The sequence below is a fragment of the Amblyomma mixtum genome, chromosome 9, assembly GCF_055824585.1.
Source record: "Amblyomma mixtum isolate Tamu chromosome 9, ASM5582458v1, whole genome shotgun sequence".
NCBI classification, from domain to species: domain Eukaryota; kingdom Metazoa; phylum Arthropoda; class Arachnida; order Ixodida; family Ixodidae; genus Amblyomma; species Amblyomma mixtum.
Window position 1 is genome coordinate 70,570,469 of NC_143020.1, and position 15,157 is coordinate 70,585,625.

Sequence of the window (15,157 nt, forward strand, 5' to 3'; positions counted from 1 at the left end):
GGCCTTTTAAGGAGAAGAGCCTCCGGGCGTCGCCCTCTGACGTCATTTTCAGTGACGTCACTGCACTTCTTTTTTTCGCTGGAAATTTCGACAAGGCGTGCGGTGGCGCTACCGTAAGAGGGAATGAACGGATGTTCTAACTTCACCGGATGAGACGCACTCGTGAGTCGCATCTCGTTTCCTGCATCGAAGCTCGATTATGATTCACGTTGCTCTTGTTACCTGCTCCACTGAAACATCTGAAATGCAGGCAGAAGCAGCTATATACGTTTGATTTCCTGTTACATTTTGTCCATTGCTTGCTTAGCGGGTTTTTACGCGCGAAAAAAAAAAAAAGCCGTTCGGGATTTTCTAAAACAGCGCCGTAGCGGAGGGCTCCTGGATAATTTCGAGCCCCAAAATGAAAATACGTATGTACATGGGCGTCCATACATTCCGCCTCAAACGAAATGCGGCCGTCGGAGTCTAACCTGTAACCTCGCGTTCGGTATCAGAACGTCCCAGCCACAAGCCACAGCTCGTGAGCGTTTTTTTTTTTTTAATTCATTGATTACTCTCCACTATGGTCCAGCAGAAGAAAAAATCCGCTTCGACAGTAAACCTAGTGACTGCAGCAAAGGTTTGCGGGCGCAGGCGTGCAGAAAAAATCAAAAATGTCTCGGCGAAGTCATTCAAGCCGATGCGTTCTATTAGCTGGCATCAGTACTCGGCGACTAATACTCGTGCCACACGCGCACAAGAAATGGCAGTAAATGCTTAAGGCCTTAAGTTTGTTAATGCCATTATTTTCGGAGTTGGTGCTGCACGTCCACTTTTAATGCCATTATCGAAAGTGACGATGACGATAACGCTTGCAAGGTAGTAAAAAGTTTCATCTTAATATACATTCCTAATGAGCAGAATATATCGGGAATGATGTTCAAATGTAATGTAGAAACGATTTTCCAGAAAATACGGCTGTTCCTGTTTAAAAGTCGAAAAAGTAGCCATAAACTCGCATGTCAGCACATAAGTCGAGAGTACCAGTCAATAAGGCTGGTTAAAATGGCGCTCTTCGCATCGAAAATGCGGTTTAGGTGCCTCACCTGGCTGAAAGTTAAGAATTAACCATTTTGTAGTGGGCTAGGCAGTTGTAACTGACAAAGCTGCATGCTTTTCTGCGTGTGGAATGGGAACGAGAGTACACATTGCACGGGCGAATGAGTTGTGGCGAACTCAGTAGGTCGCGAATGGCAGTAAGGCTAATGCCATTAAATTTATGCGTGTGGCACCGCACGAATGCCATTAAAACTTAAGGCAGTAAGCACTTAATGGCATTAAATCTGTCCGTGTGGCACGGGTATTAGTCGCCAGGCAAGGCTCTAATACCTTTGTCACCGAGCACACTCATTTCAGACCGCCGGTAATTATCTCATTTCAGTTTCAGACCGCCGATAATTATAGCACTTTTTTTTTCGGCCAAAAAAATCGTATGCTCCTAAATAAAATTCTCACCACCAAATGTGAACAAGGCGCGCACACTGCTGTTGGCCTCATCAAGCAAGGCTCACGATGGCATTGACCCCTCCCTAAAGTCGAGTTTTGAACTGCACCAGCGCAATCTTTATTTCGACGCGAATGCGATCCCTGCAGATATTTCCGAAACAGTAATCCTCTCCGCCATCTATTCTTACCGTCCTGCATATATCTTTATTCCGTCATACGAGTCGCCCCAACCGTCCCTTTTGGTTCCGTCGTCGGCAGACCGGACGTCCAAGTCACAAGCGATAGTCTACGGCAAAACATATTTTATCATCGTTGGTTTTGGTTGCTATTTCTCTTCCATGTTTAATAAACCACCTCCAACCACCACCACCATCATCAGTTCAGTGAGCGGCCAAAATGAGAAACCGGTTAAGACGTTTCTTGTTGCGCAAACACTTTACAAGATAAGGCAACTAATAACGAGTAAATCGGTTCTGGGTGCACATGTGGTTCAGGGGATGGCTCATACCATTGCCAAAAGCATGTGAAAGCAGCCAACAGCCACTGAAGCCAAGCAAGGCACTCGAGAAGGCTGCATGTGTGTGCGTGACGGGGGTGTCACGTTGATTAGAGTGAGAAATCGGTTAAATGTTCACTTCAGGTTGGAGATAATTTCACAGAAAGCGGGAGAAAAGACAATCAAGTGCACCTGGTGGGAGCCGAACCCACGACCTCTGCACGTCACGCGCCGTGCTCTACCAGCCGAGCTAGGCAGGCAGCGGCTGACCGGAGAGATTAAAGCACTGGAATTTCTCAGTACTATTCCCCGAACCGAACAAAAACGCGGAAATTGAAGCGCTACCGATTGAAGTACGCCGACCTCGCCTCTGCTTTTTACCGAATTCTGGTCGTCGGCTTCCTTTGAAAAGGTTCAGAACAACGAGAGGCGGTTCGACATCAAAGCCTCACCGCCAAACTAGCCGCACCGTCCCTTCCCCCCCACCCTTTCGTCGCCTCGTTTCCGGGCAGTTGTTAGGCTCTTATTACGCATTCCGAGACGAACAGTCATTTCCTGCTCGGCGGAATTCGGGGAATTTCTCCCCTGTCCGAACCAGCGCGACAAAAGGCAGTAGGCGTGGTACACAAAAATAGGGACCTCCCAAAACCTGTCCCTCGGTCTGCAAGGGATCGACGGTGCTGCCGACACGCAGCAGCAGAGTCTCCAGACGCGCAGACGACATTTCGCCGGCAGCAGAGACGCAGGCTTCCGAAGTACTCACTCGCAAGATCCATCTACCACGTGTGTGAACAACGCAGGTCTCGAAGCAACGACGGGACTTCACGACAGCATGAGTTTTCGGTGTTCGCAACGAATAATTTCTGACGTCCGCCCAAGAGCCGGTACGCATTCGGACCCCGCGGTGCGAAGCAGACGAAGCATTCGCAGACGACATCGTGTCACCGAAGCCAGTGCAGTGATGTGTCGGAAGTCGTCGGTGCCAACAAAGTGTGCGATGTGTGTTCGAACGTGCTGGCCGGCAGAAGTTGGAATTACCTCAGAAAACGCCACCAAACTGCGTCCAGAAACTACCTCAACTACGCCTTTTCCAGAAGAAGCCCGTGACAGTGCGTTAGTCACTCCCGTCTTTTGAGTGGCCTGGAATGAATTATCCAAATTCTCCGTGGGCAGACGACGACACGAGAGCAAGGCTAGGCCTAGCGCTCGGCATCCGTTACGGGCCATCACTACACCGGAGGAGAGCTTATCGGCGAATATAAGGTGAGTTACGGACAGCACTTTTGTTTTCATCCGAGCACTTTTATCGGGAAACCGCGGACTGTGAGAGCACGGAGCCCTTCAACGGCAGTCGCTGAAGTGCTTTTTGCTTTCGTTATATCGCTGCGCACTTCTCGCAAGAGAGGTCATACGAGGCGCGATATCTAGAAACAAAGAGGGCAATCGATACGGCAGCAAAAAAGACAATGTTGGAGACTTGCACGCAGCCTGTCTAACGGCCACAAAGAGCTTTAGCCCTAACCCAGTTCCCGTAGCAAGGTAGGTAGGTAGGTAGGTAAAAACTTTACTGATGAACCAAGTAAGGGAAGGAAGTAGGGGAGGTTTGGTTGGCTTGGTTCTTAATCCCGGTTGGTGGCCATCAGTCCATGACTTCTGGCGACCTTCTCCGCCCATTTCACCAGCCTCTTCTGTGAGGCCGGCTCGGAGCTAGAGACCGCGATCTCCCAACCTTCTAGGTCTGTGAGGTTCCAGCGAGATGGTGGTTGGAGTTCTCGGCATATGAAGAGTATGTGTCCAAAGTTTGCTCTCGGAGCCCCACAAAGAGAGCATTCGGGCTTGTATTGACCCGGGTGTATTAGTGCCAGATAGGCCGGTGAAGGAAACGTCCTGGACTGGAGTTGCCTCCATATAGTCTGTTGTTCCTTCGTGAGGGTGTGGTGGTGGATATGTGAGCCTTTCCTCTCTGTAGTGTAGCGTGATTTCATTGTAGCTGATTAGTCTGTCCCGCGTGCAATCCCTCTCCACTGTTCGGCCTGCTCGGTTGACGTTTCCGGGGTTGCCTGCGTGGGCTGGCACCCTAACGCACTCCTTTCTATTAAAGGAAGTGCGCTAGAGGATAACTTTACTCCCTATTTACTCTCATGCAGGCGTGTTCGCGTTTATAGCGCACTAAGTGTGCACATCTGCTGAATCGTGGCGATATTTCAGGGGAAAATAGGCGCATGCCATCGAAGCCGGCATGCTATTAATTTGACAAGCTGCGCTAACACTGCCACTAATATGAGTAGAGACACCAAATTTTTGGCTGCGTGTTTTTAATGTCTCTGGAGCGATGCATAATTAGTTACATGAAAATACTGCCACGTGGAATTCGCTTACGTCTGTTAAGCACCTTATCACACACAGAGTTTGTCCTGTAGTGTTTCTGTTAAACAGTGGCTATGACGTCACAGCGAGTTGAGGCAGCGGATTCCACGTTAATGGTTACCGTTCATATTAAAATCAATACCTGCCATGCTACAGGTAACCGCAATTCGCTGAAATCACCGAACTAAACCGGCGGCAGAATTCTTTAATATTCGTTTAACAATTACTACCCAGTGGAAGCAACCCCACCGATGCTCTGACGCATAAACCGCTTTATGTATTTCAACGGCGCCTCACTTGAGGCTAATTACCTTGCGGAGGTGTTGGCATTGCTGTTACTTTTTTGTGCTTTATTTGAGGGGTTTGTGACAAAGCTGTATTGCTGACTGCTGTCACCTAGTAACCGTGTTGCAGTATCCGGAAAAAGCTTTTTTTTTTTTTAGCGAGTTTACAGTAATCATCAATACGGCTGTTCAGGCCACACAAAAAAAAAAAAAGTTATGCTCAGCTCTTGTGGAATCCTTCAGTCGAATACAAACACATCTCGCACGTAAGCCATGGTAGCACGAAATTGCACAGCCGTTTCATTTTCCCACCCAGAAGGCGAAAGCGCAAACAAAATTCCGCAGGTGATCGTTTTCTCGCAGGGAGCCCCGTTCAGGTAGAGCGAGATAAGGCTTGTGCCAGCCCCCTGGAATTCGAGGAATCTGCTCGTATCCTCCACAGATCAACTGCGGAAATTCAAGCACTTGCGTTGCATCACAAACAGCCTGAACCGCGGCGATCGACGCCTTCATATCCGTCGCATAGCAACACGAACCAACTTTATTTTTAAACATAACGCTGCCAAGCGCTCGAGTTTCTTTTTTTTTTTTTTAATCAAACTGCGCAAAGCCAACAGCGCTTGGTTCATAGAACGAGAGAGAGCGAACTTCAGACGAGGCCGCGTTCAAATTTCGCGCGCCTCACGCCGCAGCTATCGCACCGCCAGCCTCGTCACAGATAAGCCCATTTCAACGGTTTTCGCAACTCTGCATTCAAACGGGAGTCAGCTGGACTGTTGACAGACGATCAAAAACGAAACCGCTCGCTGCAAAATGAATCGCACCGCCCAATTTAGCGGCGTCCACAAATCGGCACGCAACACTGGACTCAACTAGCCGGTTTCGTTAGCATGTCCAGACAAGTCAATCCTTTCAAAAGGGCGCCAGAAATTTGTCAAGAAATGTAAAGAATGAGGAGAGGGAGACGAACAAGCGAGGAGGGTCAAGCGAAGAAGGCTTTGAGGCAGCAGACCGCCTCGAACGGCACACTTTCTCTGCATGCCTGTCTCTCTCTCTCCTCGAAAACGCGACGGCGGCTGCCTTGGAAACGAACATGGCGGCGCTGTGGAAAAACGATGCGGTTGGCGTTTTGCTTGAGCGGCGGCGGCCGCGAACAGGTGTCAGCGGAAAGTCGACACCGCGAGGCGGTCTCTTGCAACAACCTGCTGCCACCGTAGACGCTGCGCTGGCGGGCGCGACGCGCCATTTGAAACGTCAGCGCTATACAGGTATACATCGCGCAACGTGGTTCAAGCGTGCGTTGTTGTCTTGTGCAGCGTCCAAAGAGCACGTACTGCTGAAACCGACGTCGCAGAAAGATGCGAAATGATAGCGCTGAAACGCTCGTCTGAATGGGACGAAATGTAAACAGCGGCCGAGAAAGATTTCCGCGAGAGTAGTGGGTTGGAAGTGTTTTCCGCGCACTCCCGAGGGACGTATTCAAACGACGAGCTGTGCTGGCGTACGCAGCTAAATATAGTGATGCAGAACTTTTGGAGCGACCGTTGATAATACAGATACCGCTAAAGGGAGACTGTCTTGCGGACGAAAAAATAAAAAGACACGGCAAGGCGCAGTGCCTTGATGAAGTTTGAAAAAACATAAGGGGGAGGTTATGCGGGGAGCACCCCTCCTCCTCGAGGTTTTTTTGTTTCTTTTTTTAGCACAAGGTCGATGCTCACTCAGTTCTGTAAACACGGTTTGAGGAGGGGGTTCCGTGGGAATCTCCGAGGGTCTTTCGATAAAGCGCTGAGAGCCGGCCGGCATAACATTTCTGCGCTAGACACTGATTCTCTCATGCCAAATTCATGCAGTCAGGTTGGCACGGTCATGAGCACACCGATTGGAAGAGGATGGAGAGGGGGGGGGGGGGGGGGGGGGCGTCAGCCACCGCCCCCTTTTGGCACGAGCAGACTGATTAGTGAGCGAACGGACGTGTTTGTGATCTCGAATAAACACTCGGCGTCGTTATCAAACCCAGCCGCAGCCGTCACTGTTGTGGCGATTCGCACGATTCAAACATCCCCCGGCGACGGCTGAAAGTTCGACACGAGCCGATCGCTTCGTCCAGGCTGTCGCGTTTGACAGATGACTTTGCTGATGCACTCACCTGAGCATGCTGTAGCACTTTCGCACGCGCTTGGCCGGCGGCTCCGGCGGGGGCGTTTGCATCGGAGAGAAGGGGTTCACGTTGACGACCGCGGCTTGCAAGGGCCGAACCTGGAGCAACCGCTGTCGGCTCACATGCTGGGTGCTAGGCGCCTCGGCACGCTGCAGCAGCGTCTTGGGCGTCTGCGGCGACCCGAACAGCCGCAGGGCCCTGATGCGCTTGTACGGCGGCGTGTCCTGTCGCGGCACCGGCATCACCTTCTGCACGGGAACGGACGGCGATCGCTCCAGCGAGCGCACCACGCCGGAGTCGGTGGAGCTGTTCAGGTCGCTCGACGACGACGGCGGCGAAGAGTCGAGCCGCGCGTCGAACTCGGCGGACGTGTCACGGAACAGCGTCTTCGGGGAGAGGTGGACCGCGGAACCGGCGGCTTCATCTTCCTGCCCCACGTCCATGGGAGTCGTTGATCGAACGGCTTGCGCGAGGCGACGCGGAGCGAACGGCGTCGGCGGACTGTTTCCAGCGGCAAGCATCGGTTCGTATGAGGCGTTCTTTCCCTCCGGCCTCCGCCGCCGGTAGTACCCTGAAAAAAATCGTTCTCCCGCCGAAACTTGGAGCTCGCGTGACGCGTACGCACGTGATCAATCGGGCTCGGCCAATCGGGAATCGCACTCGCCGCGATGCCGGTTCCGGTTTCGCTCCGGGCAAATGGCGGGGCGCGTCGACCGAAGCGTCATGCTTGTCCCTGGACTACGTCAGTTCCCTCGCGCCGGATTCGAAATGTGTATCGTCTGCACGCGCGCCGGCGTGTTCGTAACGGCCGTTTCGGTGCGGCGCGCGGCGCTGTTTTGTCTTTCTCCCCTACGGGGTCCTTGCGCTGGCGTCCCATTCTTTGGAAGGAGCGGGGCACCCCGTCTTTCGTTCAATTTACCATTCATCCTCGCGGCAATGGGGTCAATTGGCGTCTCATATCCGTTAAGGAACGGAGCTGACGTCAAACTGGAGCGGTATCTAGTCGCATGTTTGCCGCAGGAAACTGACTGCTGTCGCCCCGACTTAATTAAAAACACGCTATCCGCGCTTGCCCAGTCATCTTTTCACTGATTCCTTCTTCACATCTCACCAGAGTAGAAGAATATACACAGCTGACCTATATTTCTGCTTGCTTTTTCAGGCAACTGTCTCTTACACCGCGCGGATCAAGAAATTCTCAGTGATTTCAATAAACCTATCCCTGAAAACCTTTCGTCAACAGCCTCTATCCTTCGCGCACTGGGTTTCTTTCCACCAGCACTAAGTCAATGTAGTCTTTGATGGCATTAATAATGACTCAAGATCTTTTTTTTCCCCCTCCTTTGGATACACTTAGTAAGTGTAAAGTGTTTCCTGCGAGCAACACAGGAACTCACTGAAAAACTTGCTTTCATGTTCTTCTTTCATTCCCGCGAGGTTTTATAGCGCTGATTTCGAGAACAAATAATGGGCCGCCACTAACTGATCCAGGTTCAAATAGTTTTCAGACGACGCTCGTACACCCTTCCAATTTAAAGCGTTTCCCCCTCCATTCCCTGCGTTATTTATCCATGGAGTGAATGCTCATCATATATGTTGCCCCATATGGCGATGTTTGTAAGCAAGTTGAGTTCATCGTTCCCGGCATAGCTTACCCCGGGTGTATTTTCGTCTGCTAGCAGACGACGACCTTCGCTGACGTCACCACTTGCTCTCCGTCTCGCAAGCGTCCCGCCGCCGAAATGAGAGAGAGTGAAACATGAGACGGAGAGAAAAGAAGTAATAATCTCCAGCCGGTCTGGACCGGATTGCCTCGTCTCAGTGGCCCCGAATGCTCGGCCGATGACGTAAAGACACGGGGAATGTCCGCCGCAAGATTCAGACGACGGGTGTACGTAATGTTTTGGCAACACGTGCGCCCGCAGCGAGGCGAGTATCGCGCATCGCCTGATTCGGGGTTCGCATTTCCCCTCAGCGGTTTCTGGGCGGAATCTTTGAAAGTATTTCAAAAGCGCTGCGCCCAGCCACTGTATACTTCTTATACAAAAGTTTCCTCGAGCGCATTAGGTTGACCTTGGCCTCATTCAAGCTAGGAGCCATGCAAAGGAGTAAAGTTTGTCGTTTAACAGATTCACGTTCTTCATTACGATGTTTGTTTGTTCTTTCTTTTTCTTCCTTGTAGTGACCCAGCGTCGGAGCCGGTGAAGATGAGGACGGAGACATCGAGAAGCAGAGGAAGAAGATTAAGTTAGAGTTGTAGAGATGATAATGGAGTAATCTGAGTTCCGAGCAGGATAGCTCCTTCGAATTTTAAATTTATACATCTAATTTATTTGTTTTTATTTGCTCGCCTAATTCTACAATTAGGCTAATTGCAATTTAACAGTTAGGAGACCTTCCTACCGTCAGCAAAGGAAGCGGAAGCCTCTTTCAGTATCGTAATCCAAACTATTTTATCTCAAAAAGATAATGCTCAGATTCGAGCATGTTTGGGGAATCAACCATTATCAGATTATGGTGAAATCTCGCTGCTCTTAGGTAGCCTCCATCAATGTATGGCTGCCGTGACTAGCGAATCGACCCACGGACTAAACTTTCCGCGTATTTAAGGGTTCCACGAAAGCTATAGGCAGGTTATAAGATATCGCAAGCCTATATGCTGCTTATCTTTCGCGCATTTAAAGCACATATACCACTCACACACGCTAAAAAAAAAAAAAAAATAGACGGTATTCGGTCACTGGTGAGAGAAAATCACATCAATACAGTTTTTACCTACCTACCTACTGCAAGAACAAGTTTTAAAAAATCCTGCGATAGTGTCGTGAAGACATATCATCTCACGTTTGCCAATTTCTTACAACACACTTAAATTGTGCAGTGTTTTTAAAACATGGACCATTGTTTAAACAAACTCCATCATAGATAAAATATTCTTTTTTTGAAGTAAAGCGCAATATAACTTTCTGTTCCCAGCATAATATCCTTTGTTGTTCACAAGCCGCTAAACGCCATCTAAATTACTAGTTATACAAGCCCCTATTTTAAAACTGTATATAAATCCTTCTCAATGGAACTGAGTTTGCGTGCGGCAGCGTGGGCCGTTTTTATTCCACAAACAGCATCTTAGTCAGCGTCACGAACCATCTTGACCAGCTGAAGTGTCATGATCACGCTGTCTCGTATCGGAGCTGAGTCATAAAATTTCTCCCAACTCCTCCTTATCGGTCTGCCTCGTATACGAGCAAATGCCAGACGGACACGCACTTGTCAGCACGAGAAGTCCTTATCATGCATAGCGCCAGCTCAAGCATAAATTTGTTTCTTTCTACCAGAAGGCCCTTGTGTGCATATGAAAGCCAGTTTATCTGTTGCGGGAGGGAAACGGAATAAAGGAGAGATTATCACGGCAAGAAGCTAGGCTGGCGCTAAGGGCGACTTATCTCTTCTCAAAGGTCGTCTTGCCCCGTGGTGAACGTCCTTGCAGTCATACAGCTCCTATCAACGTCTTTAGCGAAATTGCAAACTGTAGCTGAAACGGTACTCGGCGTCTCAATCGTGGGGACACCATGGACACTCATTGTTGCACCTGAATTCACTGACTCATGACGCTGACCTCATTCCGGAGGATAAGCGAAAACCTGGTCCACCTGTTGGGACCTGTTGGGTTGGGACCCTCTTTTGGTTTTTGTCCAGATTTAGGTCAGCGGCGTGAGTCAGTGGAAGCTTGTTTGTCCAGACTTAGGCCAGCGGCGTGAGTCAGTGGAATTTTGGTTGTCCAGAATTAGGCCTGCGGCGTGAGTCAGTGGAATTTTGGTGGTCCGGAATTAGGCCAGCGGCCTGAGCAGGCGGAATATGGGTTGGGCAGAAGTAGGTCAGCGGCGTGAGTCAGCGGAAGTTTGTTTGTCCAGAATTAGGTCAGCGGCGTGAGTCAGTGGAGTTTTGGTTGTCCAGAATTAGGTCAGCGGCGTGAGTCGGCGGAATTTGGGTTGGACAGAAGTAGGTCAGCGGCGTGAGTCACCGGAATTCGGTTTGTCCAGGATTAGGTCAGCGGCGTGAGTCAGTGAAATTTTTGTTGTCCAGAATTATGCCAGCGGCGTGAGTCGGTGGAATATGGGTTGGGCAAAAGTAGGTCAGCGGCGTGAGTCAGCGGAATTTTGGTTGTCCAGAATTAGGCCAGTGGCCTGAGCAGGCGGAATATGGGTTGGGCAGAAGTAGGTCAGCGGCGTGAGTCAGCGGAAGTTTGTTTGTCCAGAATTAGGTCAGCGGCGTGAGTCAGTGGAGTTTTGGTTGTCCAGAATTAGGTCAGCGGCGTGAGTCGGCGGAATTCGGTTTGTCCAGGATTAGGTCAGCGGCGTGAGTCAGTGAAATTTTTGTTGTCCAGAATTATGCCAGCGGCGTGAGTCGGTGGGATATGGGTTGGGCAAAAGTAGGTCAGCGGCGTGAGTCAGTGGAATTTTGGTTTCCGGAATTAGGCCAGCGGCCTGAGCAGGCGGAATATGGGTTGGGCAGAAGTAGGTCAGCGGCGTGAGTCAGCGGAAGTTTGTTTGTCCAGAATTAGGTCAGCGGCGTGAGTCAGTGGAGTTTTGGTTGTCCAGAATTAGGTCAGCGGCGTGAGTCGGCGGAATTTGGGTTGGACAGAAGTAGGTCAGCGGCGTGAGTCACCGGAATTCGGTTTGTCCAGGATTAGGTCAGCGGCGTGAGTCAGTGAAATTTTTGTTGTCCAGAATTATGCCAGCGGCGTGAGTCGGTGGAATATGGGTTGGGCAAAAGTAGGTCAGCGGCGTGAGTCAGCGGAATTTTGGTTGTCCAGAATTAGGCCAGCGGCCTGAGCAGGCGGAATATGGGTTGGGCAGAAGTAGGTCAGCGGCGTGAGTCAGCGGAAGTTTGTTTGTCCAGAATTAGGTCAGCGGCGTGAGTCAGTGGAGTTTTGGTTGTCCAGAATTAGGTCAGCGGCGTGAGTCGGCGGAATTTGGGTTGGACAGAAGTAGGTCAGCGGCGTGAGTCACCGGAATTCGGTTTGTCCAGGATTAGGTCAGCGGCGTGAGTCAGTGAAATTTTTGTTGTCCAGAATTATGCCAGCGGCGTGAGTCGGTGGAATATGGGTTGGGCAAAAGTAGGTCAGCGGCGTGAGTCAGCGGAATTTTGGTTGTCCAGAATTAGGCCAGTGGCCTGAGCAGGCGGAATTTGGTTTGTCCAGAATTAGGTCAGCGGCGTGAGTCAGTGAAATTTTGGTTGTCCAGAATTAGGCCAGCGGTCTGAGCAGGCGGAATATGGGTTGGGCAGAAGTAGGTCAGCGACGTCAGTAAGTGGAATTTTTGTTGTCCAGAATTAGGCCAGCGACCTGAGCCCGCGGAATTTGGGTACACAGTAGAACAAAAAACGAAGAAAAGGATATGGAGGAGCACTGACTGACAGGTCCATATGTGATGGATGTGGTCTGCCTACAGAGTCGTATGAGTTGACTCATCGGCAGAGCTGTTCAGTGCGATAGCATTATAAGACTCATGAGCTACGAAAGCGGGTGTTGTCGTTGACAGCAAAAGTGGGCCCAACAGTACCTGATGACGTCACCGCGTGGTATCAAAGAAAAATAAAATTTCTTCCGAAGGTGCCGGTATTTGAACCCATGCCTCTTACATTGCGAGACGAGCACTCAAGCTATAGACCACAAATTTGTTTCGCCGCCGCGGTGGCTCAGCGGTTATGGTGCTCGGCTGCTGACCCAAAAGACGCGGGTTCGATCCCGGCCGCGGCGGCTAGAATTTCTTTGGAGGAGAAATTCTAGAGGCCCGTGTACTGTGCGATGTCAGTGCACGTTAAAGAACCCCAGGTGGTCGAAATTTCCGGAGCCCTCCACTATGGCGTCTCTCCTAGCCTTAGTCGCTTTGGGAGGTTAAACCCCATAAACCAAACCAAACAAATTTGTTTCTGATAATCTGTTTTCTGTTCAGAGTCAAAGAAAGATTACAGCAGCAGCCGAACAAAGTAACCATACAATAGTATTTAAAGCGCCAACCGTAACCGAGGTTACACTGTGATTCAAAAACGCTTGAAGTTTGTCAGACGACTCAACACTGGCATCCATTCAGGTTGCTCGCTCTGAGCATTGTAAAGTTCTTAGGCCTAAAAACCGCGCTGCTTTAAGTGAGCGAAGACGAACTATAGTATATGCGTTGCCTTACGACTGCATGCTAATCAGTAGGCGTGTCATTAGAAGGAAGAAGATGAAAATTGAATATAAATAAAAAAAGTTTTCGCATTCAATTCAGGTAAGTACTCCCAGGTACCCTCGGTAATTTTTTTTTCCTTCCTTCATGAGCCCCGCATATGGTGTGAAACAAAGAAAAACTATCAATCTTTAGCGCTTAGGGACAGTTCAGAAACGCCGTGATGTATTATCGCTAAACCGTATGCTCATCCACTCGACTGTATTTTCGCTGGCAGATCTATAGAGCTCATTCTTACCACGACAGTTTGCGCAACGCTGACGACAAACCTGACCATGACCTCTATTTTTTTTCCTTTTCGTATACCTCTTTTTGCTTTCGCGAGGCGTGAGTCACCGCATTTGGTGACGCGTCTACGTGCACAGGTATATAGGAGGTGCGCGGCGTGTCTAACAATGCCTACAGTTGGCTCAGCACCAAGAAATAAAGGCTCACCTTGCACTGAGTTACGTATGCACATCCACTGCGGGTATTCCGTAATGAGGATTCGAGATAACAACATATGAGCCCTACCGAAGTCACGCAGACACAGCAGCAGCAGCTGTCTGCATGGAGCGCATATGTAATTTATATATCCTTATCGCCCTATCTAGTTCAGCTCCAAACATCTCTTCTAAATTCAAGAGCACAGACCTTTAGTTGGTGCATTGCAGTCACGTGTTCTTCTCATGTTGTCCATGTCCTTCTAAATTCTCTAGAGAATCGAGGGCAGACTACTGTGGAACTTTTTTTCTTTACCTTTTTATCTGCGCCTTCTTTTATACGGGCAGTACCTTCTGTGGGAGTTCAATTTATGCATCGAGCCGGAACTTTATATGCCGTGTCGCGGCTGGATAAACGACGTGAAGCTGATATGCTCTTGGGAGTTCCCTCTTTGCATCACAACTGGCAATGGCATTCATGGCCTCCAGTGGCGTGTGCTTGGCATATCGAATTTCGTTGTCACGCGTGGGCAATTAATTTATCAGAGTCTGCGCCAAGTGTCACTGATGTCTTTCCATCGTCGTGAAGTGTGTCATGTAGTTGTGCGAGCACGAAAACGTTGCATTCACTATACATGCAAATGTAGAGCAGAGAAAAGAGTGTATGGAAATTTATAGTTTAGCGTGTCAGATTGTCTCAAGGTGGCGAAACGGCGGTCTCACATAATAATGAAGCTGATAATCTAATCGCAGTGCGGACCTGAGGTTATGTGTTCTCTGCAAAATTGCTCCTATTTTTTTTGCAGTCCTTTTTCTGGTTTGGTTTGGTTTATGAATGTTCAACGTCCCAAAGCGACTCAGGCTATGAAGGGCGCCGTAGTTAAGGGCTCTGGAAATTTCGTCCACCTGGGGTTCTTTAACACGCACTGACATCGCACAGTACACGGGCCTCTAGAATTTCGCCTCCATCGAAATTCAGCCGCCGCGGCTGGGATCAAACCCGCGTCTTTCGGGTCAGCAGCCGAGCAGTCATTTTTCTGTACTAAGATGTAGTAACTACGAACGGCTCGAGTTGCCCATCAGTTTAATCCCTCTCTAGTGTGCTTAATTAATATTGGAAAATCAGAACTCTATTTCAGAAGGTCTCAAACTATTACACTCCCTTGTCAGTGACATTGAATCGGAGGCTTATCTTGCCCGCTCTGTACAGCTATGTACAATGTCGAACAGGCACTTCAACTCCACCACCCCAACACCTCACCGTACACTAGATTCAAAGTACAGCTGCTGTCTGGCGGCAACTACAGACAAACTGCAGCATCTCACGGTACCTCCTTCATCGATACCACCGTATACCTTGACCCTCCCGCTCTGCTCAACATGTATGGCGGCCAAGGCCACCCTCATACACTACCCGTGGGAATGCTCCCAAGCCCAGAACAGTTCCCCATCTCCCTCCTCGTGGGAGGACGCTCTGCTACTTGCTCAACCAGCTGGCCAAGCATGGCTAGTGGACAGAGCTCTCCGTGAAGGCCAGGCCCATATGGACTCTTGGACAAGTAGGAGCCCACCCTTGAGGTGGACCTTTTGTTGTTTCGTTACAATAAAGTTCTACATGCAGCCTTGCGTGTGAGTCAAATGCCAGACTGAAGCATCTCAAAAATCGATCTCGGAAATAACAATGGGTACGATCCATTACCCGCGGCGGCAAC

The 15,157-nt window shown here is 49.8% G+C and overlaps 1 protein-coding gene and 1 long non-coding RNA gene across 3 annotated transcripts in view; one reads left to right on the top strand and one right to left on the bottom strand.

Annotated features, from left to right (window-relative positions):
* LOC149329608 (wee1-like protein kinase 1-B) overlaps positions 1-7,707 on the bottom strand; it is a 31,389-nt gene extending 23,682 nt beyond the window's left edge. Inside the window, exon 1 of one of the 2 annotated variants that reach the window (XM_089560334.1) lies at positions 6,782-7,707. In XM_089560334.1, the coding sequence (XP_089416460.1) occupies positions 6,782-7,314 (533 nt within the window). In that variant the 5' untranslated portion in view covers positions 7,315-7,707. The remainder of the gene's footprint in view (positions 1-6,781) is intronic. The other variant, XM_089560335.1, reaches the window with a different exon arrangement.
* LOC149329609 (uncharacterized) lies at positions 992-12,413 on the top strand. The gene is made up of 2 exons (XR_016285589.1): positions 992-3,244; positions 8,976-12,413. It is a non-coding gene; the product is annotated as an uncharacterized LOC149329609 (long non-coding RNA).
* Positions 12,414-15,157: the final 2,744 nt, after the last annotated feature.